Source organism: Trachinotus anak, unplaced genomic scaffold (genome assembly GCF_046630095.1).
Source record: "Trachinotus anak isolate AG129_WGS33_773 ecotype Australia unplaced genomic scaffold, CSIRO_AGI_Tana_v1 ptg000011l, whole genome shotgun sequence".
NCBI lineage: Eukaryota > Metazoa > Chordata > Actinopteri > Carangiformes > Carangidae > Trachinotus > Trachinotus anak.
Window position 1 is genome coordinate 11,829,607 of NW_027273862.1, and position 24,770 is coordinate 11,854,376.

Consider the following 24,770-nt stretch of genomic DNA (forward strand, 5'->3'; position numbering starts at 1 on the left):
GGTGGCCCTGGGGAGGGGAACTATCTTGATTGTTCTGGATGCGCCCACCGTCGGAGCCATGTTTGAGTGCGCTTGATTTGAGATACCGCATGAAACTGGAGACTGTAGCTGTGCTTCAAATGGACAAAAACCTACCCTTTCTTGTCTTGGCCACAAATGTGTTTGTTTTGAAGGCTTTATTTAGTATAAGTGATTTAGTATTTATGGCTGAAAAAGATACATTTGTCCACCGCAGGCTATTTTACCGGTGCTGTGCTGTAAATGAAACAAACGCACAATATGTTGTGGGGGCGAAATGTGAACTCAGGACTCAACCGAGGAGAATACACAGACAGAACATCAAAGTTAGTGAAATAAAATAATATTTGTTGGCATGTGGTGATATTTTAACGTTGCAGTCAATATAATATTTGCCATTCAACCCATTTTGTTCTGCTTATTTTGATGTTTTAGTTGTAACTCCACCACTGCGTTTTCTGAGCGCAAACAAGCGCTCCCCAAGCTCTGGCCGCCCCTCCCACTTCTGCCCGGAGAAAAGGACTTGAAACCCATCAACATATTTTTATGACGAACTAGCATTTTTGACTAAAGGCGTCTCATTTCTACTGCCTTTTCATCATTATGTAACCGAGGGCTGTTTATTTGCTGATAGTGTTCTGTACCACGGTAAGATATGTGTGTATTGCAAGTTAACTTAATGCTAGGTATTTATTAATTTACCTTTCACAGGCTTGCTAGCCGAGGGAAAGTTAGCTACAATAGCTGGTGAGTTTGACTGACTGCACTTTTGGTGTCCTTTCAAGAGTCCAAGCAGTTAAGCATGCGACATAAATTGTCTCTCGGTATTTAACCAGCAAAGGTGGGAAAGTACTTCTTAATGTTAGAAAAGATGATACTTGTCACGTTGTTGTGAAAGGTAGCAGTAGCCCTCTAAAACAACCCCTCCCTTACATGTGTCATTTGTTTACAGTTCTCCCTCCTTGAGCTCTACCTTGTTGAAAGCCAAGCCAGAGAAGAAGAGGAATATGTGACCAGCTCTGACAGAGAGGGGGGGGGCAAGGAAGCGGCTTCCCTGCTTGTTGTAGCTCAGGAACTGGAGCCCAGAGAAGGAAAGCCAGCATACAAGTTGTGCCACAATGTTTGAGACAGAGGACAAAGAAGCTGCACCTGCAGAGAGTAACACGGCAGAGGTCACACCAGGACACATGTCTGGTAACACTCAACAGGTACAAGGTGGAGCATCTGTGTCTTCGCCTGTGGCCTCCATACAGTCTCCTGCCCCCGCAGCAACTGAGGATGAGGATGAGAGTGAAGATGAGTCGGAGATACTGGAAGAGAGTCCCTGTGGCCGCTGGCAGAAACGCAGAGAGGAGGTAAAGGGGGGATCAGGAAACTGTCCTTTGATAGTGCCATGTGAAAATGATGGCTAAAGTACGAACTGTTCAAAAATCACTAAGTTAAAAGTAATCCTGAGAGACAAAACATTTCTTTTCACTAGTCAAAATTCAAAGTGACTGGAGCCTTGACTATGTAGACTGGTCATACCATATCATTTTCTTCTAATTGAAAATAAAATATTATATGAAAGCATAATTCGTCATGTGCAAGATTTTACTCTTTATGGGTATTAAGACAGAGTCAAACTATAATGATATTTTCTAGAATGGTATTATTTTCTTTTGTGAATATTTTCATGTTATTGGCACCTCATAAGTCATAAGTATCAAATAACATCAAGGCAACGCTGCACTCAAACTAGCCAGTGTGTTATGCAAGCAAGAGGTTTTAGTACGGGCAGAAAAGCGTTTGCTTCTTTCCAGTTGTTCTTTAGGTGGTGGTTGCTTTAGCCCTTCGGTATTTTTCCAGGACCTATTGTTTCTGTGTATAGTGTTTCATTTCACAGTAAAAGTATATGATCTCATAAGCCATTTTCTGGTCCTTTCAAATGTAGGTAAATCAGCGTAATGTTCCTGGGATAGATACTGTGTACTTGGCTATGGACACAGAGGAAGGAGTGGAGGTAGTTTGGAATGAAGTCATGATCTCAGAGAAGAAGAACTTCAAACTGCTGGAGGTGAGGCTAAGTGTTACAGAGTAGGAGTAAAAAAGTTATTATTACAATGGTTTATTATTATTATTATTATTATTACCGTTTCCAAAAAAGTTGGGACACTGTGTAAAATGTAAATAAAAACAGAATCTGACGATGTGCAAATCATGTAAACCCATATTTAATTGAAAATAAAACAAAGACAGCATATCAAATGTTGAAACTGAGAAATTGTATCATTTTATGACAAATATATGCTTAATTTGAATTTGATGCCAGCAACATTTCAAAAAAGTTGGGACAGGGGCAACAAAAGACTGGAAAAGTTGTGTAATGCTAAAAAAAAACAACACCTGGTTGAATATCGCACAACTAATTAGGTTAATTGGCAACAGGTTAGTAAGATGATTGGGTATAAAAAGAACCAAATTTATTAAGTTATTATAATTGTGCTATACTTATACATTTTTATTATTTTTTGTTTGTATTTAGGAGAAAGTGAAGGCTGTATTTGATAACCTGATCCATTTGGAACATGCAAATATTGTCAAGTTTCACAAGTACTGGGCTGACACAAAGGAGAACCGGGCCAGGGTGAGTCTCAGGCCTTGCAAGATATTATTCAATCTTCTACCCGTTGGCAGCAAACATTATAATCATCATTTATTCCTTTTTTTCCTTCTACATTTGAACAATGCCTCTTGTCCCGTAATTTCTTCCTCTCCCTCAGGTGATTTTCATCACTGAATATATGTCATCAGGAAGTTTGAAGCAGTTTCTGAAGAAGACGAAGAAGAATCACAAGAGCATGAATGAAAAGGTAATAACTGACTGTAGATAAATACACTATTAATTGAATAAGGCTTTTTTTTTCTTTAAATGAGCTTCATATCTTGTGTAAAGTAACAGTTCCTATACAACACAATGAAATAGGCTTTCTAGAGTGAAGAACAGTTTGAATAGTCCGGTAAACAAATTACTTGGCATTTAGATGATGGTGAGTGAAAGGGAAAGAAACTGCAAATTTCCTGTGTACCACTTGGCCTCTTGCAAGCCATAGTTAATCTATGATGGTAACCAGCAAAGAAGTGCTCTGATAAGATGTATGGTCCTACAGGCTTGGAAGAGATGGTGCACACAGATTCTCTCTGCTCTCAGGTTGGTCTCCATTTTCATGTTAAATTCAGTATGGACCCTCTCAGGAAAATGTACACACGAGAAAAATAATCCAGACCCTTTCTTATGTGCTTTGTATGTATTTGTGAATTTGTTTTCCTATTGAGCAGTTATCTCCACTCATGTGACCCACCCATCATCCATGGCAACTTGACCTGTGACACTATCTTCATTCAGCACAACGGGCTCATCAAGATCGGCTCAGGTATAGAATTACACCGTTTTCCTCCCACTGTGTTAGTTAATGGAGCTGGAGCACTGTAGATGTCAAATGATGCTGAATTATAGATATATATTTTTTTAATATTTAGATTTAAAGACTGTAAATTTCACATAACTGTACGCCAAATTTCCATGATCCCACAGCACCAGGGTTTTATGTACCAAAATAATAGTCTCATTTGGCAGTTTAACTGACCAGTCAACACTTCCCATGTGACAAAAATTGTAGCAATATTGCTTTTGCCTCATAGTGAAAAAAACCCTACACATTATATAAGATGTGAAGAAAGTGGCGGTGTGTTATACTGTATGGAAAACCACTGCTGTATGTATATGAAATGCTGCAATGACTCAAGGCCAGCCACAACAGAATCTGTGCACTTTGTTTTATCTCTTGCAACCCCTGTCCTCTAAAGAACAGCTTCTAAACATCCCGCATGATAGTTTGCACAACAGAAATGTAGGATTAATTGGTCCTGATGCCATCACATATTTTCTCTCTTGTCTTTCTCTACTTCCTGCTTCATACTTATTTCTCTCACTGTTCACCATCCTACTAATACATATCCTCTGTATCTCATCTGCAGTTGCTCCAGACACCATTAACAGCCATGTGAAGACTTGTCGGGAAGAACAGAAGAACATGCACTTCTTTGCTCCAGAATATGGAGGTAGGCATGACCAAAATGAGACTTTATAGTTATTTGTGTTGTTACTGATATTGACAGTTTCCTGACCTCCAGAGTAAACTAGATGATACAAATATATTGGATAACATTGTACTAGTAGTGTTGTATACAAAATGATATCTTATATTAACAGAATAGAATGAGGGCAAGGTATTATTTAAAATACTTAAACAATACCAAATGATTTTCTCTACTAAATATTAACATTTTTTCCGCCTGTAAATTTATCTACAAGTCTCTCAGCTGCTTTGTTGTTAAAGTGGCATTTTTGGTTAATTACTAGGTCTAAGTCTTAAATAAGGGCTAAGCTATGATATAACAGTAATGTTTTTTTTCTTTTCAATTTTTTATTTCACTGTAGCTGTTGAAGATGTCACCACAGCTATAGACATCTACTCATTCGGCATGTGTGCATTAGAGGTGAGATGAGACCCATCATACATAATGTAATGGCCTGAGCCCTATAAGCAATATGTTACATTTTTGATGCTCTGTTGCAGATGGCACTCCTGGAGATCCAGGGGAATGGAGAGTCCTCTAATGTTTCTCAGGAGGCCATTAACAATGCCATACAGTTACTGGAGGATCCACTGCAGAGGGTAAGATAAAGAGAGTAAAGTATGTGGTTGTATGTTCATGAGTATCTTTAAAGATCATACTAGATTCAATTTTGAAAAGTTTTTTCTTATTGTTCTTTGAAAAATGTTATGCAGATGTTTGTCTTCGTAGGAGTTGATCCAGAAGTGCCTCGAGTGTGATCCCAGTACAAGACCTACAGCCAGAGAGCTTCTGTTTAATCAGGCTCTGTTTGAAGTACCACTGCTAAAACTACTAGCTGCACATTGTATTGTCAGCCACCAACGTGAGTCTCTAACACACACACGCCTAATACTGCATATATATGCATATGATGTATGGTTGGTGATCTAGGGAAATTTTGATTTGCTTTTAACAGAAAGACAGTCAAATTAACCGCAAATAAGTAAGTGGTCACTACAGTGAACACTTGTGGTTTATTTTTAACACATTTTCCTCTGTGGGAACATATTTTTCTGTGAAGTTCATCTTACAATAATTGTGGGAACAAAAAGAGAATTCCAGATGAGTGCTGATGTTGCTTTACACTTTCTCAACCCTTTATTAGGATCGCCATACTAATACTGGGTTGGGCCCCCCTTTTCTGTCAAAAACAGCCTCAGTTCTCCATGGTGTAAATTCCACACGTTGGAAACATTCCTTGGAGATTCTGGTCCATGTTGAGAATATTGCATCACATAATTTCTACAAATTTATCACATTCATGATGCGAATCTCCCGTTCAACTACATCCCAAAGGTTTTCGACTGGATTCGGATCTGGTGACTGGGGTGGTCACTGAAGTTCACTGAACTCGTCATATTCATGAAACCAGTTTGAGACAACTTTTGCTTTGTGGCATGGTGCAATATCATGCTGGAAGCAGCCATTAGAAGATGATAAACTGTGGCCGTAAAGGGAGGTACTTGGTCAGCAACAATACTCTGATAGGCTGTGGCATTCAAACATTGATTGGTATTTAGGCCCCAAAATGTGCCAAGAAAACTTTCGCCGGACCATCATACGATCACTACCCACCTGGACTGACACAGGCAGTCTGGGTCTATGGTTTCGCGCGCTTGATGCAAAATTCTGATCCTAACATCTGGATCCTACTGCTCAGCAGAAATCCATATTTATGACACTTCAACTGTCCAGTTTGGGGTGAGACTGTGCCCACTGAAGCCTTCAGATTTCTGTTCTTGGTGACAGTAGTGGAACCTGATGTAGTCTTTTGCAGTTGTAGCCCATCTGCCTCAAGGTTGGATATGTTGTGAATTCTGAGATGTTTTTCTGTTCACCACAGTTGTAAAGAGTGGTTATCCAAGTTACTCTAGCCTTTCTCTTAGCTCCAACCAGTCTGGCCATTCTCTTCTGACCTCTCTTATCAACAAGGCATTTCCATCCACAGAACTGCAGCTCAGCAGATGTTTTTTGTTTTTCCCGTCATTTTGATTAAAACTCTAGAGATTGTTGTGAGTGAAAATCTCAGGAGATCAGCAATTTCAGAAATATTCAAACCAGCCCATCTGCCCCAATTTTCCTGATGTTAGATGTGAACATCAAGTGAAGCTCATGGCCTGTATCTGTATGAGAGTAGGTGTACAGGTGCTCCTGATGAAGTTAAATGCATGTCTGCTGGATGTCAGCCATACCAACTTCATAAAGTGATAATATGTAAGAGTTCTTGTGGAGTTTCTCTCCCCCTAAGTGGCCAAATCAGTTATGCTTCTTCAAGTATTGTGTGTTTGTTTGCCTCCATTGTTATTATTTTCAACTGGACTTCTGGTTACTAAATATAACTGTGGGTTGATGATGATGAATGATTTCGATACAGAAACACACTTAAAACTTAACCAAGTATAAGTTTTAAGAGATTTATCCTAAAACTCAATCTTATTCAATGATTTTTAAATTATTTCTAAATATCCAGACATGATTCCTGAAAATGCCCTAGAGGAGATAACCAAGAACCTGGACCCCAACCTGGTCATCGCTGAGACAAAAGAGGATGTTCAGCTCAAGTAAGAGCCAGAAACCAGTATCCAAGCGGCAGTGGTGGTCAAGCGCAGATACAGTAGCGATAATAACAGTAGTCATTATTTATTGTTTCAGTAAAAATAATAAAAATTATATTAACTTAAATGCACTTTGGTAAATAACAAAAACAGCAGTTTTCTTAAATTCGTCACGAAATGTTTACTAATCTAAAATGGCAGACATACGTTAAACACAGTGACAACATTAAAAAATTGTCTTAATCATTTTATTTATCCTACTGTCACACTAGAAATCTTTTGGTCCTGATAGGTCAAACAGTAGAATCAAGTATGATTCTTTTTTTCTCTGTAGGCTTTTGCAGTTTCCTGCTTTGGAGCTTGATAAATTCCTGGAGGATGTGAGGTGAGAAGCAAATCAGTGTTTTGTACTAAGCAAGCTCAGTTGTTGACATGTGCACTAAATTTTATGAAGCCCCAAAGATAAAACACTGTCTGGCCACACGGGGGCAGTAGTGGACTATGTATCTCTTCCTTAATCAAACATTCTTCTAGACACCGCACAGTGCAAAAGTGAACATATGGAATAAAAAAAAAGGCAGTTTATGTAAAACATATGTCACTTTTTTGCTTTGTTATGTATATTTTAGTTTAACAGTTGAGATTTTTTTTTGAAACACACCAAAGTTTTCTATGTCTTTCCACCTCCTCTCTGAAATTTCTTGTTAAATTTATTACCTTCTCATTCTCAGCCTATTTATAATTTGTAATTACTTTATAAAACTTGCAACCTTTTTTTGAACTACTCTCTCCTCTCACTTTAACTAATGCTTTCTGTCTTCCATGTTTTCTCCACCACTTCCTTTCTTTGTCTTTCCATCCCTCCCTGGGTCAGGAATGGTATTTATCCAATGACAGCGTTTGGGCTGCCCTGTCCTCAGCAGCCTCAGCAGGAGACAGCTAAATCTCCTGTTGTCATCCCCTTGATCAAATCCCCCACCCCTGAACCTGCAGAGCTTGAGACACGGCGGGTGCGTACATCACATTATACTGCATATTAACAAAGACGATACAGTCACAAGTAATCATCTTGATGCTAAAGTTTCTCAATTCTCATGATCAGTCCCTTATTCATGATATATACTGTAGTATAATTCAGATATTGCACAAGCACTTGTTGAAAACTATTCATATTTTAATTTCCATATTTCTTCTGCAGGTCATTCACATGCAATGTAATGCTGAACCTGTTGAGGAGGGAGCAAAGTTTCATGTGAGTCTCTGTGATAACATTTACAATCTGACCATTTATTATTTAACAGATTCAGAATGCAACATTAAGGTTTCTTTCATTGACCAAAAACATAATCTTATTTATTTCCTAGCTCACCAGAAGTTTTAAAAAATTATCTGTTGTTGTTTCTCTTCTTTTAGCTAACGTTACTGCTGAAACTGGAGGATAAACTGAATAGACATCTAAGCTGTGACATGTTACCTCGTAAGATCAACTCTTTGCATTTTGTTTAAATGTTTTATGAAGTGTTGTCATTTTGTCCATCTAGATGGTTTAGTTTTACAGCTTGTGTTTAGGGTTGAGGATAGAATTACATGATTAGAGGTAATTATAGCTGATAAGGATGTTTTTGTATCAATTACTGCAGAACAGTCCCCTGTACTCCCAGATTTTACTCCCAGTTTTAATATACAGTACAGTATCTCTCCATATGTGTGGACTGAGTCCTGTAGGAAAGTGAGATTCCAGAGAGAGCTTGAAACTCAGATGGCGTCACAATATACAGTATGCAAGACTATTTTAGGCAGGGGGACTGACCGCTTATGTGTCACGAAAACCTTGCACCTCTATTTTGGACAAATTCATTTGGATTGCATACTTAGCCATAGTGACTTTTTAAAACTTAAATGTTTTCTTGTTAAACAACAGTGAGTCATCTTTATAAATCCTGATTTTTTTTTTAACTTATTTGTTTAAGAATTATACATAAATATTTCAGTATTTTCATCTCACTCACAAGGAAGGCAAATGAGAAAATAACTCAGAACACAACTGCTGCACTGGTCAGAATAATGCAGGCAGTATGATCCAATGGGCACATGTACACACAGGTATGGTAGGCATGTATAATGTTGCAGGCGTGTGGGGAATGCCAGGCCCGTGAAAGGCTGCAGCTGACAGCTGTCACCCCCTGTGTCAAGCTCTGACCATCTCTTCCCAGGCATTCATCTAGTTGTCTCTCATACACACACACACACACACACACACACACACACACACACACACACACACACACACAAACTGTCTCCATCACATGCTTACACACTTTCACTGGACTTTCTCCTGCTCTTTCTCTCTTCCTCTGTTTCTCAGACTGTATTTCTTCTGTTGGACACTAACAGCCCAGTACCACTGGCATACATACTGTAACTTCACATCCATTCACACCCATACACACTAATGAGCTTCATGGACACGCCCTGTCGTCTTTGTAAATAGTCCCTCCTACTGATATCAGGGTGTAATCTTTCCAGAGCTTTCCTTATCAACATGCTAAAGTCCAAAGTCACTCTGTGCAGCGTCACTAGCTAACTAACCCACTTAAATTCCACTCCATTGTTTTTTTTTGTGTGATTCTCCTACAACCTTTTTCTTTGCATTCACAAATGAGGCATTTTTTTTCTCAAAACTAAATAGTAATTTATTTTGTTATATCATTTTTATATCAGACCACAAGATACAAGAAAAAGTAATGAAAGCAAGGAAGTCTCCCCCTTAGCTCCATCTCCTTCACTTGTTTATCTTGTTGCAGCCACATTCCTTGTTCAGTTGAAAATTGACAGCAAGGTTATTAAAAATCAGCAGACCCTGACAACTCCTCTGCTCACAAGGCACAGGAGAAGAATGTCCCAATGTGGTGTGGTAACTAAAGTATTAATAAACTACATTTCTCTTGAAGCCCTTTGTAGTTCACTCATAGTTCCGTTGTTTGGTTTGTTAACTTTCCCTCAACCTTTCCCTCATATTTTCACTGAAGGTAATGAGTTCTTATTCTTTATAATGTAAAAAATCAGAGGAATAGCACAGTCAATGGCAGGAGTTATTTTGTATAACAAAAGGTTGTGCAAATGCATTGCAACATGGATTGTTGACATTACTAAAATCTTAATATTTCTTAATAAAAGTCTTGAAACAAGTCTTCTCTGGAATTTACAGCAAATTTTAAGATTCAACAATTAAAAAAGTGGACAAACTTTTGATGAGCTAAAGGTACATTTGTTTTTTTTTTAGGACAAATACAAGGCTCATTAGAACATTGGGAAAACAAGGATAACAAGACTAAAGACGAATATTCAAAAAGCTAACATGTTTTAACATATCATCCCCTAATGAAGATCATGCTGGTTGAAACATGTTGGCTTTTTCATTTTCCTGCCTGATGAGTCCTGTTCTGTACTCTGTCCCTTTTCTTCTTTATTGGATGTCACTTAATGAATGCTTTGCTAGATGTCCAGAGGAATATAAAAATATTATGAAACAACAAAATGGGTTCACAGGTGCTGAGAGCAACTGCAGTAGCTGCTGTTTGGAGATTTTAAAGTGTTTAAAGTGGGATTTGGATTTGAAAGCTGCATCTGGACCACATTTTTCTGAATGGTATTTATCCTAAGCCTGACCTTTATTCAGGTGCAGGTGTGCATATTATAGTATTTGCATAACTCCAAGAGATATGATTGGTGACTGGTAGAGTTTATGTAAAAGTGATGTTATGAATTACTGTTACTAACTATGCTCGTATGTGTTTCAGAGGAGAATGTTCAAGAGTTGGCTGGAGAGTTGGTGCAGCTGGGCTTAATCAGTGAGGTGGGTGTTTGGCATATTAAAGCTGATTCTGTGTATGTGTGTGTGTGTGTGTGTGTATGTGTGTGCGCGCGCACTTGTATTCGTGTGGTTGATGCTGTAGGTGAATGTGCTATTTCTGCAAAGTGTTTGAAAATGCAGGTGATTTTAAAACGTGTAGTGACCCCTGATGCTCGTATATACCCTCCAACTCAAAGAGCTTTATGCACATTAACGTTTGCATATGTACTCTGGTGCCCACTCACTCTGGCATGCACACAAACCCACTCTCATGTTGTGCAGTCACTTCATCTCTCTGTGGGTGAGAGTATATGTAGACTTTTTTCACAATGAATGACTCCATCCTCTTAATGGATTTCATCGATAGATAAAACAGTTTTATGCCTTGTTTGTTGTGTTCACTCTTGAGTGTCTGTTAAAGTCTTAACTATAATGCTGGCATATAACTCCAGTATCTAGCTGGTCAGTTTATTATTTAATGTTCTGAATTGTTGGAAATGTTTGTTTTCTCTTCACAGTTGGACCAAAACAAAATAGCCTGTCTACTAGAAGAAACTTTCAGCCAAGCTCTTCATTAGCAAGGGTTTCATCGACCATGTATCCTCATAAGTACATTGTGTCAACCCCGTTACACATTTTATTTTTGTTTACTCAACAGTGACTGTATGTTAGGTTTTTTTTTCTTATCTGTTATTCTAAGTTGTAGGCAGCAATGTGACCAAAAGTGTTGGTGTTTCCTTGGGATCAGGGATTAAAGCTTCTTAAAAGCATATAAAAGCTTTATTATAAAGCAAGTTTTACTCCAAAAAAGCCACCTGGATTGATTTCACATTTAAGTCAAAATATACATATATACATATATGTATCACTTTTGAATGAGTTGGCTATTTTAGTAAGTTAAGTTTAATTAAAAGGTAAACCTTATTAATGCTGCAACAGACACTTGATTGCAACAATACAGACTAGATTACTTGCAGCTTTAGGATGAAACCCAGTTTATCTCAAGCACAGTTGTATTTTAGTGTGAGGTGTTTACATTTTGAATTGCCTGGCCGGTCTGTGTCCTGAGATGAAATGATCTAAATCATCACGAAAGACTGATTCAGGCCTTCACTTGGGTCACACCACATCTTTTACTGAATTTTACTAGTTGGACCTGCACCTTTTGAGCACCAGCAAAAATATAACTCCTCTAGAGAAGGAGGGATATGCTACCACCCAAAGAAAATGACCCGGAACATTCCCAGCGCTTTTCTGATGTGTTTGACCAAACTCACCTGTCAGATAAACTATTCTGTGTCAAATTTATAGAATAGTTTAAAAACTGGATAGCAAAGAGGAAAACCTTAAAACTTAATTCTTTAAATGGAATAAATACCCATGGTTAATATTTAAAAAAAAAAGCCTTTGATATATATGACAAATTGTATGTACATTACTGCATATCACATTTTGGCCAGGCATCTTGCCAACTCTCTCTGGAGGATAGTTACTTTGAGGTACTGTGAACTCAGTCTTACTGAATTTCCGTTCGTGTGTTTGTTTTTATATTTTGCTCTACTCTTTGCCTTACTCTGGGCCTACGCATATGCCCTGAAAGTTTCTGATGGTTGTTTCTATTCTATTAATTGTTTTACTATTTGCTGCTTGTTGGGTTCACACATGCTACTCTGCCTTTAAATTTCATGTAAGAATTGTGTAGTGAACTCAGCTGCCATATGCTGTAGAAAGAGGACCTAGCCTTTTCCTGATACATCTGTGCAAGAGTTTCATGTGTTATTTATGTTACAGATACTATATATCAGGTGTTTTTCTTTGCTTATTTCCTTTTTGTTTACTGTTGTTTCACATGAAGACCACAGTGTGGAGAGTCTGAGCCAATGCAGAACTTCTCTTGTTTCTTTTCTCATTCTCTTCTTTTATTTTAATTTCATAACAGACCATTTGATAAAAGTGGGACCTAGTCGATTGACATTATCCTCCGCAAGGTGCAGGCACTTTTAAACTTGAATAAAAACATTTTAAGTCATGCAGGTTTTGTTCAGACTTGCATGGAGATGAGGGAGTTGCCTGTGGCCTTTTTGTGACAGTCTGGCTCAGAACTCTTTGTGGACTCTTGGTACTGCTGTGTCCGAAAGCTCACATTAGTAGTAAAAATAGCGGTGTTGCAAATCTTGCTAGTGAAATCAAATGAATCCAATGATCTCAACTCGTATATTTCTTAATTATTTTTTATGCCTCCCTACTGGAGACAGTCAGGGCCAGAGGCAGTATGTTTTTGTGTTGTCCGTACACACATCCGTCCGTCCCATTCTTGTGAACACGATGGTTAAGTAACGCCTTGAGGGATGTTCTTGGTTTGGTACAAACATTCACTGAGACTTAGGAATGAACTGATTAGATTTTGGTGGTCAAAGGTCAAGGTGACCTCACAAAACATGATTCTGGCCTTGTGAACACAACATCTCGGGAACTCCTTAAGGGAATCCCTTTATTTGGCACAAATGTCCACTTGGACTCAAAGATGAATTGATTAGATTTTGGTGGGAAACCTCAAAGTTCAAGGTCATGATCACAAAACATGATTTTGGCCTTAACTTACAAATTCATACGCTAATTATGACATAAATTAACTCAAATGTCTAAAAGAGTAAAATAATGAAGTGATAAAATTTTTTTATCCAAATAGTCAAAGGTCAACTTCACTGTGACATCATAATGCTCTGCAAAAACACTTCTGGCCATTATTCAATGCTGTAACTCAGGAAAGGAAGATTGTGACCATATTTCCTGCAACTTGGCTGGTTGGTGGAGGCATACAACAGAGAGGCGGTGATTCTAGTTTTAATGTATTCAGGCAACTATTATGTTCCAATTTGCATTTTGTGATCTTAATGCATTATTTACTTTGTTCTCCTCTGTATGTCTATTTGTTAACTGCTAAGATTGTATAACCCAAAGATATGATCTTAAGTTAGTAAAATGTAAATGCACCACTCCTTGTTCAGAGAAGTTGTCAAAACTCACCAATGTATTTACCGGAGCAGCTTTATACTGACTATTTTTCTATCTTTCTTTCTCCCATTCACTCTCTGTACCATCTTTTCCACTCAAATTCCCAGTGATGTTGAAAGTGGTTATTATATAATCACACTGATGGGCAGCTTTAGCCTGTTTCTCCAGGGTACTTCTTTTGGCTGTATTTGGATATTCTTATATTTTGTATGTGACATGAATATAAGTAAATTAATGTCTTTTCTGAGACGTGTATCCTGACAAAAACTGCAGAGTATGAGTGGTCTTTCAAATAAATGTGTGAAGTGCTTGACTCTGTCCTTTTAATAAGATTTACTACAGTCTTGTTTCTAAACACATTTGCGGAAAGGATTTCTAAGGTTTTGTGGCTGATTCAGAGAATAAACAAGTTTATTATAAATTCCTAATGTCTGTTGCGCCCCTCAGCGTCCGGTAACCCCAGGTAATTCACGGGCAGGTGAGTTTCGTGACGTCGTACAGGAAGTGGACAGAGGGACGTCTGTGGGGTTTGGAGTTTGTCCTGTGTTGTTCGACAATAACGGATAATAATTCATTCAAAGGAAACATCTGTCGTCGCGGAGAGATGTGCATGTTTGGTGAGTGGTTGTTTTAATGGCATATAACTGCTGAACCCTTCGCAGAAGTAATGTCACAGCTTATATGTCCGACATTGGTTTCCCTGCACGGGTGTAACTGACCACAGGCCTACACCGTTTCGTTTGAAAAACTTTGTCACTGTGATACAAGCGCGTGTATAATGAAGATCATGCTGGTTTATCCTCAGAGGAAATGAACCGCTGACACTGAAAGAGACTGACAGAAGAGATGACTTCGTTTTAAAACAGTCATTCATGCACACGCTACCTCCTCCCTCTCTGTGAGGGTAGCCTTTGTCTGCAAATGCGTCTGTGACTCATACACGTACGCACATTAATGTAAGCATACATAAATATAGATACATAAATATATACAAATCTGTGGGGAAACAAGGCCTTCAGAATAATTCAGCTGATGAGAACGTGTCCTCAAACACACACTGCAGCGGACACTCAGTGGCCCAGAGCCAGGCCAATTTATGGGTGGATATTAGCTTATTGGACATATACCAGGTGATATGGCAGGTGTGCATGTCGGCCGATAAGTAACAAGAGATTGCAGTGTAGAAATGCGACGTTAGGTTTGAGGTGATTTAGAAATAGTCTCAACATAGTTTGTCCACCAGTAACGGGTAATGAGAAGTTCATCTGTTAACTCTAAAATGTTACAATTACTCTGGTTCTTGGTTACAATTAGTGTTCAGACAAACAAAGTCTTAAGTTTTTTGTATCAAAATTGTATCCTCCTTAGAGAGCCAGTACCAGTTGGGCCATGACTCTGAATGAATGTGTAGTGTGCAAGCAGGAACTGGTTTTGCTTTGGCTACAATCTGGGATCTTTAGACACATCATGAAGAATTTGTAGAAACTCTAACCAACCAGCTTAACCACCCCATTTTGCCACAAGATGTATTAAGTGTCTCCTATATTTCTGTCATCCAGATAAAGACAAAGGGCCAAGGAGGCTGATGCAAAAGGGGTTAATTCTCATCCTGGTCGGCCATATTAACTTCATTCTTGGAGCTATTGTCCATGGCAGTGTCCTCCGTCACATTTCCAAACCCAGCCAGCATATCACCACTGAATACACTGCAGCCAACATCATCTCTGTCACCTCTGGCCTGTTGGTGAGTCAGTAGTTTAAAATATTTACACTTTGTTTTGAAGTCATCTCAACAGTTCAGATGAGGAAATGGTGCACCAAGAGACTCAAGGTTTGTAGTACTTTCAAAAGCTAAGCAATCTTGGTCAGCATTTTACTTTGAAATTAATGTTTCATTAAACAAACCAAACTTGAATCAACATTCTTATCAGTGACTTTGTTCTGTGCATCAAAGCAACAAGTGTATACTTAGGTATCTCAGGTAATGTGCTCCTGTAGCTCAGTAATATTGTTGTGTATTTTTGTCAGCAATCAAGACTAAACTTGCCCATTAAAGAGGAACTGGTTTTTCAAACCAGTCATTAGTTGCTTTAGGGCAGGCTTCATTACATCAAGGTATCAGATAATCTGCCAGTTGTTGATGATGATGTCACCTTTCTTTGAAATGCACTTCATACAAGATAGTCAGGGGTGTACAGACAAAACAAATAGTGACAAGTGACAAGTGAAATATATTCTATGCCAAATAAGCACTAAACTGAAACAATCATCTTACAGAGCATTTCTACTGGGATTATTGCTATCGTGGTGTCAAGGAACCTTCATGTGTTAAAACTGGTAAGAATTTAATTTATTTTCAACTATTGATATGATCACTTCAGTCACTCGTTCTTTGTCTGCTCACTGGTTACCTCCCCTTCTGTTTTTATACGATGTTGTCTCTGTGTCTCCAGCAAATAGGACTTCTAATTGCATCATTCCTGAACACCCTGCTCTCAGCATCATGCTGTGCTGGTCTCCTCTTGGCCATTAGTATCACTGTTGCCAACGATGGGCAGGGTTTGATGCTGGGATGCAATGATACACAGGTGCCCATCAACGCGCGTTCGCCCATCTCTGCCCAATGCCCGTTTGACACAACAAGAATTTATGTGAGTCTAAATTTTTTCCCTCTCTTTAAAAAGTTCTACCTCAGTCTATCCCTCTGCCCTTTGACCTCACATCACATGTGAAATGGTCAACCTTGTAGTGTTTCTTTCTCTTCCTCATTTCCACCACTTCCCGTCTCTCAGGACACCACCCTGGCGCTGTGGTTCCCTTGTACTGTGTTTGCAGCGGTTGAGGCCGGACTTTCTCTCTGGTGCTTCATCGTTGGATTGGCTCTCAGAGGGCTGGCGCCATGTGGGAACAGCTACATCAAAGAGCAGGTGTGTGTGTCTCTGTGGGGGTGGGTGGGTATGCTTGAGGGATGTAACTGTGGTGTGTGTCTGATTTTCTGTGTGAGTCAGATGTGAACACACACACTTAGTCTAAGTCAGAAAAAACATACAACGTATCCACAGACATCTACTCACTCAGTTTCTTTAAGTCACCCTCATCCACTTGCTCATGATAACACAGACTGACACACCACATTTCTTCATTCCTTGTCCTTTCATTCTCTATTCCAGTTGCAGGGAGAGGCTGAGTGCTCTCCTCACAGCCGACGTCTGATTGGACAACGCTTCAACCTTGATGCGTAACTGGACAAAGCAGGAAGGACACCACTCTGGGTAGACAAGTACAGCTAAGTCACAAAAGGCATCACTGCACCTGTATTCAGACTAGTAGATTCAGCCAGGTGAGTGTTTCTGTAACATGAGAGGAATCAGGTTTAAGAGACTGGTTCTTGCTCTGTGGTATCATGAAGCCACACACCCTGATTCACAGATGAGTTACCAGTGGCTCTATTTGTTTCCATTTAGAAGCTAACTGTTTATCTTTTATTCAAAGCTGTGAGAAGAAGGCTAATTTCATCCAGTGTGTGTGTGTGCCTGATCAGTGGTAAATTGATTTACAGTGACACATAAAAAACTCACATGTTTTGTAGGTGCATTCCTTTTGTGCAGATATTGGGATTCAGTGTGAATATATGTATGTGAAAGCTACAGTAAGATATTACTGATGCTTTCGGTCTTATCGGTGTCCCTCCTTGACCATACCAGATAGTACCAGACATGTCATGCTAACCATGTCTTTTAGTATGTAGAAACCTTTGTTAATGAAGTAAGTGCATTTTTATATATTTCAAAAATATGTACATTTTAGCTAAAGCTAGGATTATTTTAGCTCATTTCAAATTTCAGCAAAATCTATTGTATTGTTCTTGTGTACAACATTTTACTTTGTTTGTCCATGTTATAAACCACTCCATTGTATCTGAGATGCATCCATGTTTCTTACATACACAAATAATTATGTTTCATGCTAGCCACTGATGCACATTGGTAAATTATAATGCGGAGTCATGTCATGTAAAGTGTGTGTTGCATTTGCTATGAAAAACCAAATTATCTTTAATATTATGTAGATACAGTATTTGGCTTCAAACTAAAGTATACATACTAACTTACACATCTTGAAAGTGGTTTATATCATTAGAAAATTGTAAAGGCAACTGCAGTTTCAACTTTTCTTTGATAACATTATTGTTTGTCAGCCTTGTGCTAGTATTCTTGACTTTCATAAAGATATGCTTCACAGAGAAAACACAACCTATTTGAAAAGGTTTGTGAAAAGTTAGGATTGATAAACTCATTCAAACCATCATGTTTAAAAGGGTTTTATATGATATGTTGTAACAGTTGCCTCTGGTAAGATATATGCAGTGATAAAATGACAAAACAATAAAGAAACTGAGGTCACAATTGGAAGGTGGGCCCAGATTTACAATAGGTCCCATCATTGACAGTTTAAGTTACTAAAAAGCAGTGTAGTGGGGACATTCAAATAATTTTTTAAGAAAGATGCTCTGAACCCCCTGAATTTAAAATAAACTAGACTGCAGCATAGCATAGTGCCTCTGTGTATCTACATAATACTGTGGGGGAATGTCAAGTGGGGTCATATTAAGAGGTTAAACCAGTATGTGGGCCAGCAGCCTCGGCTGGCACAGACCCCCCATGACTCAATGACAGAGAGGATCAGATCAGATCAGCCATGAAACGGTTAATCTAGTGCCGTGCTAAATCGTGTGGAAGGGAATCATAGCACTCACTACTAATCCTGAGAATGTAAGGGGTAAATATTGACATAGTGTTGACTGATACAATCACAACAAGTCTGTGTGGCTGCTTCAGTCTCTAGGATGTTTATGTTGTACCTCGGACTTTTGAAATTTGCATTTGGAATCCCAACATGAATATGAGCTAAGAGTGTAAATGTATTTTAGGATATTTTAGAAAAGTTTATTGTTAAATCAGGGCAAATAAACAGAACTCAAGCAAAGTCATATGACATGATATTTTAGTGAAAACTTGGCATTTTCAGACAGTAGGTTTTATGAAATAATAATGAAAAGGCTCTTTGGGACATTTTTGTTGTGAAGTAACAGGTGTCCCATATCTAAGGATTATGTAGAATGCAGTCAATTTATAAATTTACCATAATTCCTATCTTTATTTAAAAAATTGTCCATTTAAAATAACATTAGGAAATCACTTATTTGACAAAGGGTATTGATTATTACTTTCATTACAAATAAAATCCTTGACAGAATGAGCTTGGGTCATTTTCTTGAAATTGATTGAATTAAAAACATTTAATACAAACCTTAAAATATGGTTGAGTCTCTCTCTCTCTCTGCTGTAAGACTCATCATCGTCGAACATAATGGCATAGTGGCTAATTGAAAACCTGGTTGGTGGTTGTTTCAAAACAAGGTAAATGAAAGCTGTTGAAATAAATTGAGTAGGACAGCCTGATAGGACAAAACCAGTGCCATCATTCATCTTCCCCACTGATCCAGCCTAACTGTAAACTCTCTAACAAGTGTTAAAAGTGTGTTTTGTAACAATGATTGCCTGCTTTTTTTTTTTTTTTTTTAATTGACAAATGTTGATGTACTGTACATTTCATTATTTGCTTTATGGTTTTGTAGTAGTATATACATTTAATGTAGGACTTTAATAAAGATTGTTGATCATTTTACCTGTAGTTGTTGAGTTTTGCCTGACAAATCAAGGTGTGTATATAGTCATTATCATTCTCAGATAAATTCCCTATCAGCCCCTTTAACCAGGAAGAAAATAATCAAAAACACCAAACTCACCACATACATGTACACACACAGCTTCCATAGCTACTTAAGCTTTGGGCTTTCCAGTAATGACAACAAATATCAAATGTTAATTAAAAGCATATCTGGCTTCTGATCCGTACCGCGTTTATTAAAATCAAACACTAGCTAGCCCCCCATCATATGTGTCTATTATTAATATTATTGCATGTGTATATAATGTATATATCCACAACAGCACGCATCGCTCAGTTCTGTCGTGTCTCTGCGCGGCCACGCTGAATCCGCGGTCACGATGCGTCTGCTGCACGCCGCACGGAACCAGCTGCAAACAGTGAAACCAGCGCTGCAGTGACCGGAGCCGGGGGAGCCGAGGACCGCCCGAACCGCTCGTCATATTTCACACCAGGTAAACCATTTATTATTGTAATGTTAAACAGGAACTCTGCAGTTTATCAAATTCATTACTGTCGGCAAGCTAGCCAGGACTTCGACACTGAATTGCAAGCACATATACTGCGCCGTTGGGATGCAGACACCGCGGTGACAAACGCACACGGCTCCCAAGATTGAGAAGCTCCGTCCTCCGTGGTCCTGGCTTGTCATCGTGTGTGGTTCTTACTCTCTGTGTACTGAAGCCTGCCTTTTGAAAGGTTTGTGCTTTCTAAGACTGGCCAGGTTCTCCTCCCGGCGATCGGGAGAGAGCTAACGTTAAGGGCTGTGACCTGTAACGGTAGCATTAACCGTCCACCGGTTGACGAGGCGTCCGGCACAATTTAACGGCATCAGTTTAACGATGTTGACGCTAGCTAACCGGCTATTAGTGTCGGTGCGAGTCGGCTTGTGTCTAACGGTCGACTGCCAACAGTTTGACGCAGGTGTAAATTAAAACTTAATAACTGAACGCCCGTGTTTGCACATTGCCTTTTTTTTTTTTTTCAGTAGTAGCGTTAAATTACCAAACGCCTTTTTTCTCAAGTTTGCTGTGTAGTCGACCTTAAAGACACCGAGTGGCAGAGTGTGAAACATCGCAGGGGAGCGCGACTGTTGCCCGGCCAACCTCACACACACATGAGAGCGGGGGAGTGTCTGACCGTCCGCAGGTGCAGCGTCCGCATTAACGGCTTCAAACATGCACTGGTTGTCGTGGTTTGCTTTGAACATGTTATCATTAGTCTGCAGCATGAACTGTGCATAACCACACTGACACAACGGTGAACACATGGAGATAATTTGATAGTGCAGGTCAATTTAGGCTATTGCTCACGGGATTTAAAAAAAAAAAAATAAAGTATGACTGACAAACAGTCTGTCATGACAACCTAATAGGCCAGTGTAGATTTCATCTGATATTTTAATCCGGACTTGTACAGAGACAAGGGTGTGGCTGCTCAGAGACCAAACCAGATACAGTGCATCTATACTCTAAGCAAGCCCACTCTGCTTGTTTGACCATTAGGCATTTCTTTTTGTTTTTAAACCTGCAGGACCTGCTTGTTCAACCCACTGCAGTGTGGCAACTGAATGTGAAAGACTGTATTCTTTGTCTTGCAGAGGAATCAGCATAATCATTTGGAGGATAATGACATCTTGTGGGCTCGATCTCAGGTGATTCTTTTAAACATCACTTAAAACGGCAAGAGTGAGAGGAGACAAAAACAGCGTAGAAGAAAGAGATGTACTATAACCCAATGAAGACTTCCAGGAGACAGCTGATGGTGGAACTATTATCTCAGGGACATGCTCTTCATTTGGGGATGGAACAAGGGGAATCTGTTTTTGATCAGGGGAGTACCAGAAGGTGGAGAGAAATCATGTAAGGTTTTTTTTGTTTTTTTTCCCCCCATTATTCTAATGAAAAACAATTAAGAGTGCATTTGAAGGCACCTTGTGAGACACACTGTACAAGAAAAGGAAATAATACAATGGCTTTTGAATATGAAGACTGACACAAAGACCTGATCCATTCATGGCCTACAGATGAATTGGTACTCCATCACATGTGCTGTTCAGGGTACATTGCCAGAGTGTACCTGCCTTGTGGATTCCTTTCTTTACCACCACCACTCACCCTAAAAATGGACTCAATTGCTTCTAATGTTGAGAAGCTTTAAAAACAATCCCTGCATGTTTTCAAGGCTATCTAGTGGTTTTCTGGGTGATGACAAAGTCATCAGTCTGAGCCCCTGTAGAGCAATGTCGGACATTAAGATGCAAGCACCCGTTGGAAGAAGATGTATGAAAGACTGGTTTTCAACAGTCGACTGCAGACAGCAAGTTCCTCTCCGTGGTTCTTTCCTCCTCTTCTCCATCTTTCTACTACTATTCTCTGTGGTAACACCCTCTCTCTCCATTCATATGGAGGCCATAGAAAGCCACAGTGAGTTTACTTGTGAGCCCATCAGACTGAGAATGTGCCAGGATCTGCCTTACAACACCACCTTTATGCCCAATCTACTGAATCACTATGACCAGCAGACAGCCGCATTAGCCATGGAGGTAAGTTGCTTGTGTGTGTCATTGAGGCAGTGCGTGCTGTGTGTGTGTCAGTATCACAGCACATGGAGAAATTGGATAGCCACTGCTGTGAATGAGAGAGGTAAAGTTACACGGCGTTCCTAAAAAATAGTCATTGTGAAGCATTAAAACTGCATTGTGGCGAGTTTTAAAATTTTGACAGGAATCAAACATTGAGTTCCCATTTACTGCAAATCTACAGTTCTTTGTCTTGGTAACAGGGTGCAGAAATTGAAACAACTACAAAGCAACAGCTTGCAGAGTATCACAGTATAGTGTCACGCACCTGTTGAGGACAAAAGACTTCACATGCAGTGTAAAGAGACAGTTTCAGAGACAAGGGCAGCTCAGAAATAATTGTATCTAAAATGGAAAAGTCCTTCAAAATAAATATTCTTGGCTAAGGTCAAAAGATATTGCACTTTTGTTAGTACAGTATGAATCAATCTACTTTAGGTTAATAAGTGATTTTTAATTTATTTAATCAAAGCAGTTTTTTTAATTTGAGTATTAATGATTATAGTCAAATCATTGACTGATTTTTTTTTTTTTCGTCCTCTGCAAACATGGGAAATCACCCATGTCCTTTGTCCTCAGAGTGCACATAAATGGTTTACACAGACACTGGAACTGAGAGGCCTTGTTTCACACCGCATTTTTAAAAGTCCACCCCAAAATTCATAATCTGTAGGGTGTAGGAGAACAGACTGGATACAAGGAGCCACACGGAGTTAAGTGGCTTTTATACAGGAATATCAAAGACATAACGGGAGCAGAGAAGCACTTGAAAAAAGGTGATTGTCAATCTTGCCTCCTCATATTACAGCCTCATTTTCTCAATACATGTTACTTGTCCCACGTAGACATAGATGAATGTGTGTGGACTCACAGAGGCATTCATGATCTTTTTGAATACGAACAGAAGCTGACAGGTGCAATTTGAGCAGTAACAGCAGCAGAAAAAATATATTGCAATGAGGTGCTTGCGTGAGTATACTTCCACAGCTTTGGTTTTAAGCAACAGAGAGGGAAAAATGTTGTGTTAAACAGAGTGCAATAGTAGACGCACATTATCCATCTGTATCATGTTACCTCCCTTTCCTACTCCTTTGTTACTCCCCAGAGAGGGAGAAAGAGGGAAGAGCAAGGTGTTGCTCAATAACTAGACCATAATTACCTGTTTGTAGCATGTATTTGTTAGAACTGTATTTGGGATCTGGACACGTTTGGGTGTGTTAGTTTTACCTAACTACTTTAGGACTACTTAGTAATTTCCCAAATGTAAAAGAAGATAATTTATTTTAAACAAACAATAAACACAAGGACAGAATCCTTACAGGCAAAGCCCAGCCTGTTTTAGAGGGAAAGACATGTTGAGTTTGCTCAATCTCAAGACCCTTTCTTTGTCAGGTTTTTGTGTTTTCATACATCCAAACATCAATGGATGTCTGTCCCACTACACATGCAGACTGGCAGAGTTTCAGCCATGTTTTGGCTACCATGTGACTGTAGTTTATAGTCCGTTGAACACGGAAGGATAACAAATATCAGATGAATTAAATCTGCCTCCAGCTGTTCATAGTTGGCATATTAAATTACCCCTGTTGAAAGGCAGATTAATTTGGACAAGGCCAGTGTTGGCTGTACACTCTGCATGTTTAATCTTGAAGGATTTTTGTTTTTAGTTAGTGTGCAGTTAATATTTTACATATCAAAATTAGATTAATGTCTGCCAAAACATCAAGCCAAAATTTGATGTGCTGTTATCTGAATCTTTAATCATATGAAGGTATTTCTAACATTTCATATTACCAAAATATGCTATGCTAGAGACTGTAAGTGTCACTGGTGTGACCCTCCTTTTTCTCGCTTAAGAAAATAGAAGGGTGAAAAAGAGAAAAACAGCTTTATTTTGGACTGACAGCCATGCATTTTGAATTTGCTCAGTGTGTTTTGTATGGCGCTGACACTCCGTTAGTCTTAGGATTCACTCAGCACATTAAAGGCCATACAAATGTTCAAATCCAGTCGATTCCCCAGTGTCATGTCAAAACACGCTGTGTCAAGGATTGTAAGAAGCATCTGTTGTTGAACTTGATTTGACCCAGATGAAGAAGGAGCCAAGTAACTGACACCCCCAGTCCCTCCAGTCATGGAGGAGACAGCTTTCTGAAGATGGTTGTGTAGCAACATGAGCCCTGTTGGTGTTCCTGTTCTGGTCTGCTTTGACCAGGCATGGTAGTCCTGGTGGGAACCCTGGAGGAAATTTAATAATATCTCTCACGGGACACTGGCTGCATGATACCAACTTGTGTGTGTGTATACAGATAAATACATGCATATACATTAGTCGATGTGTAGGTATGAGAGTGTTCAAGTGAATCTGTAAAATATTCTAAGGATTTTACCTTTTGTTTCATCTAATACTTAACATCTACAAGGTTATTGTAGTATTATCGTATATAAATAATATAGAATATTGACATTTAATATTGACCTAGGTTTTACATTCTTTTTTCGTTAGACAGGAAGTTAATCTTATAGCAGAGAGCGCAATTTCTGGTAAATTCTGCAGATTTCCATGTGTCCATTTATCTCAGTTATGACAACTGTTTTTCCATTCTGAGTAAACCCCCACTGGCTCAATGAAATTATTGTGTTTTTTATTGTTACAGCAGTATCAGTTGAACCCTCTCACAAAGTAGAAGATGTGTTCTAGAGCAGCTGCAAAGCAGCTTGACATGTGAATGTACTTGGTCAGCAAAATCATCCTGATGAAACTGAGCTTTTGGCATTTGGTCCTCACATATAACAGGGGTTATTGAGGTTTGGTGAAATGCAATTGGATGTGAAGAGAAAATGATTGACTCAACTGTTA

General features: G+C 39.0%; 3 protein-coding genes across 6 annotated transcripts in view; all 3 read left to right on the top strand.

The window, feature by feature from the left end:
• Window positions 1–184: 184 nt before the first annotated feature.
• LOC139627377 (nuclear receptor-binding protein-like) lies at window positions 185–13,912 on the top strand. Its single transcript, XM_071488087.1, has 19 exons — window positions 185–344; window positions 454–666; window positions 971–1,373; window positions 1,952–2,074; window positions 2,543–2,644; window positions 2,781–2,870; window positions 3,168–3,208; window positions 3,337–3,431; window positions 4,036–4,119; window positions 4,499–4,557; window positions 4,638–4,736; window positions 4,867–4,999; window positions 6,647–6,737; window positions 7,066–7,116; window positions 7,606–7,741; window positions 7,930–7,983; window positions 8,145–8,208; window positions 10,532–10,587; window positions 11,103–13,912. The coding sequence occupies exons 3-19, from the start codon at window positions 1,137–1,139 to the stop codon at window positions 11,160–11,162; spliced, it is 1,575 nt and encodes a 524-aa protein (XP_071344188.1). The 5' UTR covers window positions 185–344; window positions 454–666; window positions 971–1,136; the 3' UTR covers window positions 11,163–13,912.
• A 143-nt stretch (window positions 13,913–14,055) lies between these two features.
• krtcap3 (keratinocyte associated protein 3) lies at window positions 14,056–19,287 on the top strand. The gene is made up of 6 exons (XM_071488088.1): window positions 14,056–14,216; window positions 15,159–15,343; window positions 15,877–15,936; window positions 16,053–16,250; window positions 16,392–16,526; window positions 16,770–19,287. The coding sequence occupies exons 1-6, from the start codon at window positions 14,204–14,206 to the stop codon at window positions 16,839–16,841; spliced, it is 663 nt and encodes a 220-aa protein (XP_071344189.1). The 5' UTR covers window positions 14,056–14,203; the 3' UTR covers window positions 16,842–19,287.
• Window positions 19,288–19,649: 362 nt separating this feature from the next.
• The window catches only part of LOC139627374 (frizzled-3-like), a 37,333-nt gene continuing 32,212 nt past the window's right edge, over window positions 19,650–24,770 (top strand). For 2 of the 4 annotated variants that reach the window (XM_071488079.1, XM_071488082.1), the window contains exons 1-2: window positions 19,650–19,784; window positions 20,930–21,874. In XM_071488079.1, coding sequence (XP_071344180.1) covers window positions 21,473–21,874 — 402 coding nt within the window. In that variant the 5' untranslated portion in view covers window positions 19,650–19,784; window positions 20,930–21,472. Of the gene's footprint in view, window positions 19,785–19,893; window positions 20,029–20,862; window positions 21,875–24,770 lie in introns of those variants that run through there. The other 2 variants (XM_071488080.1, XM_071488081.1) reach the window with 2 other exon arrangements.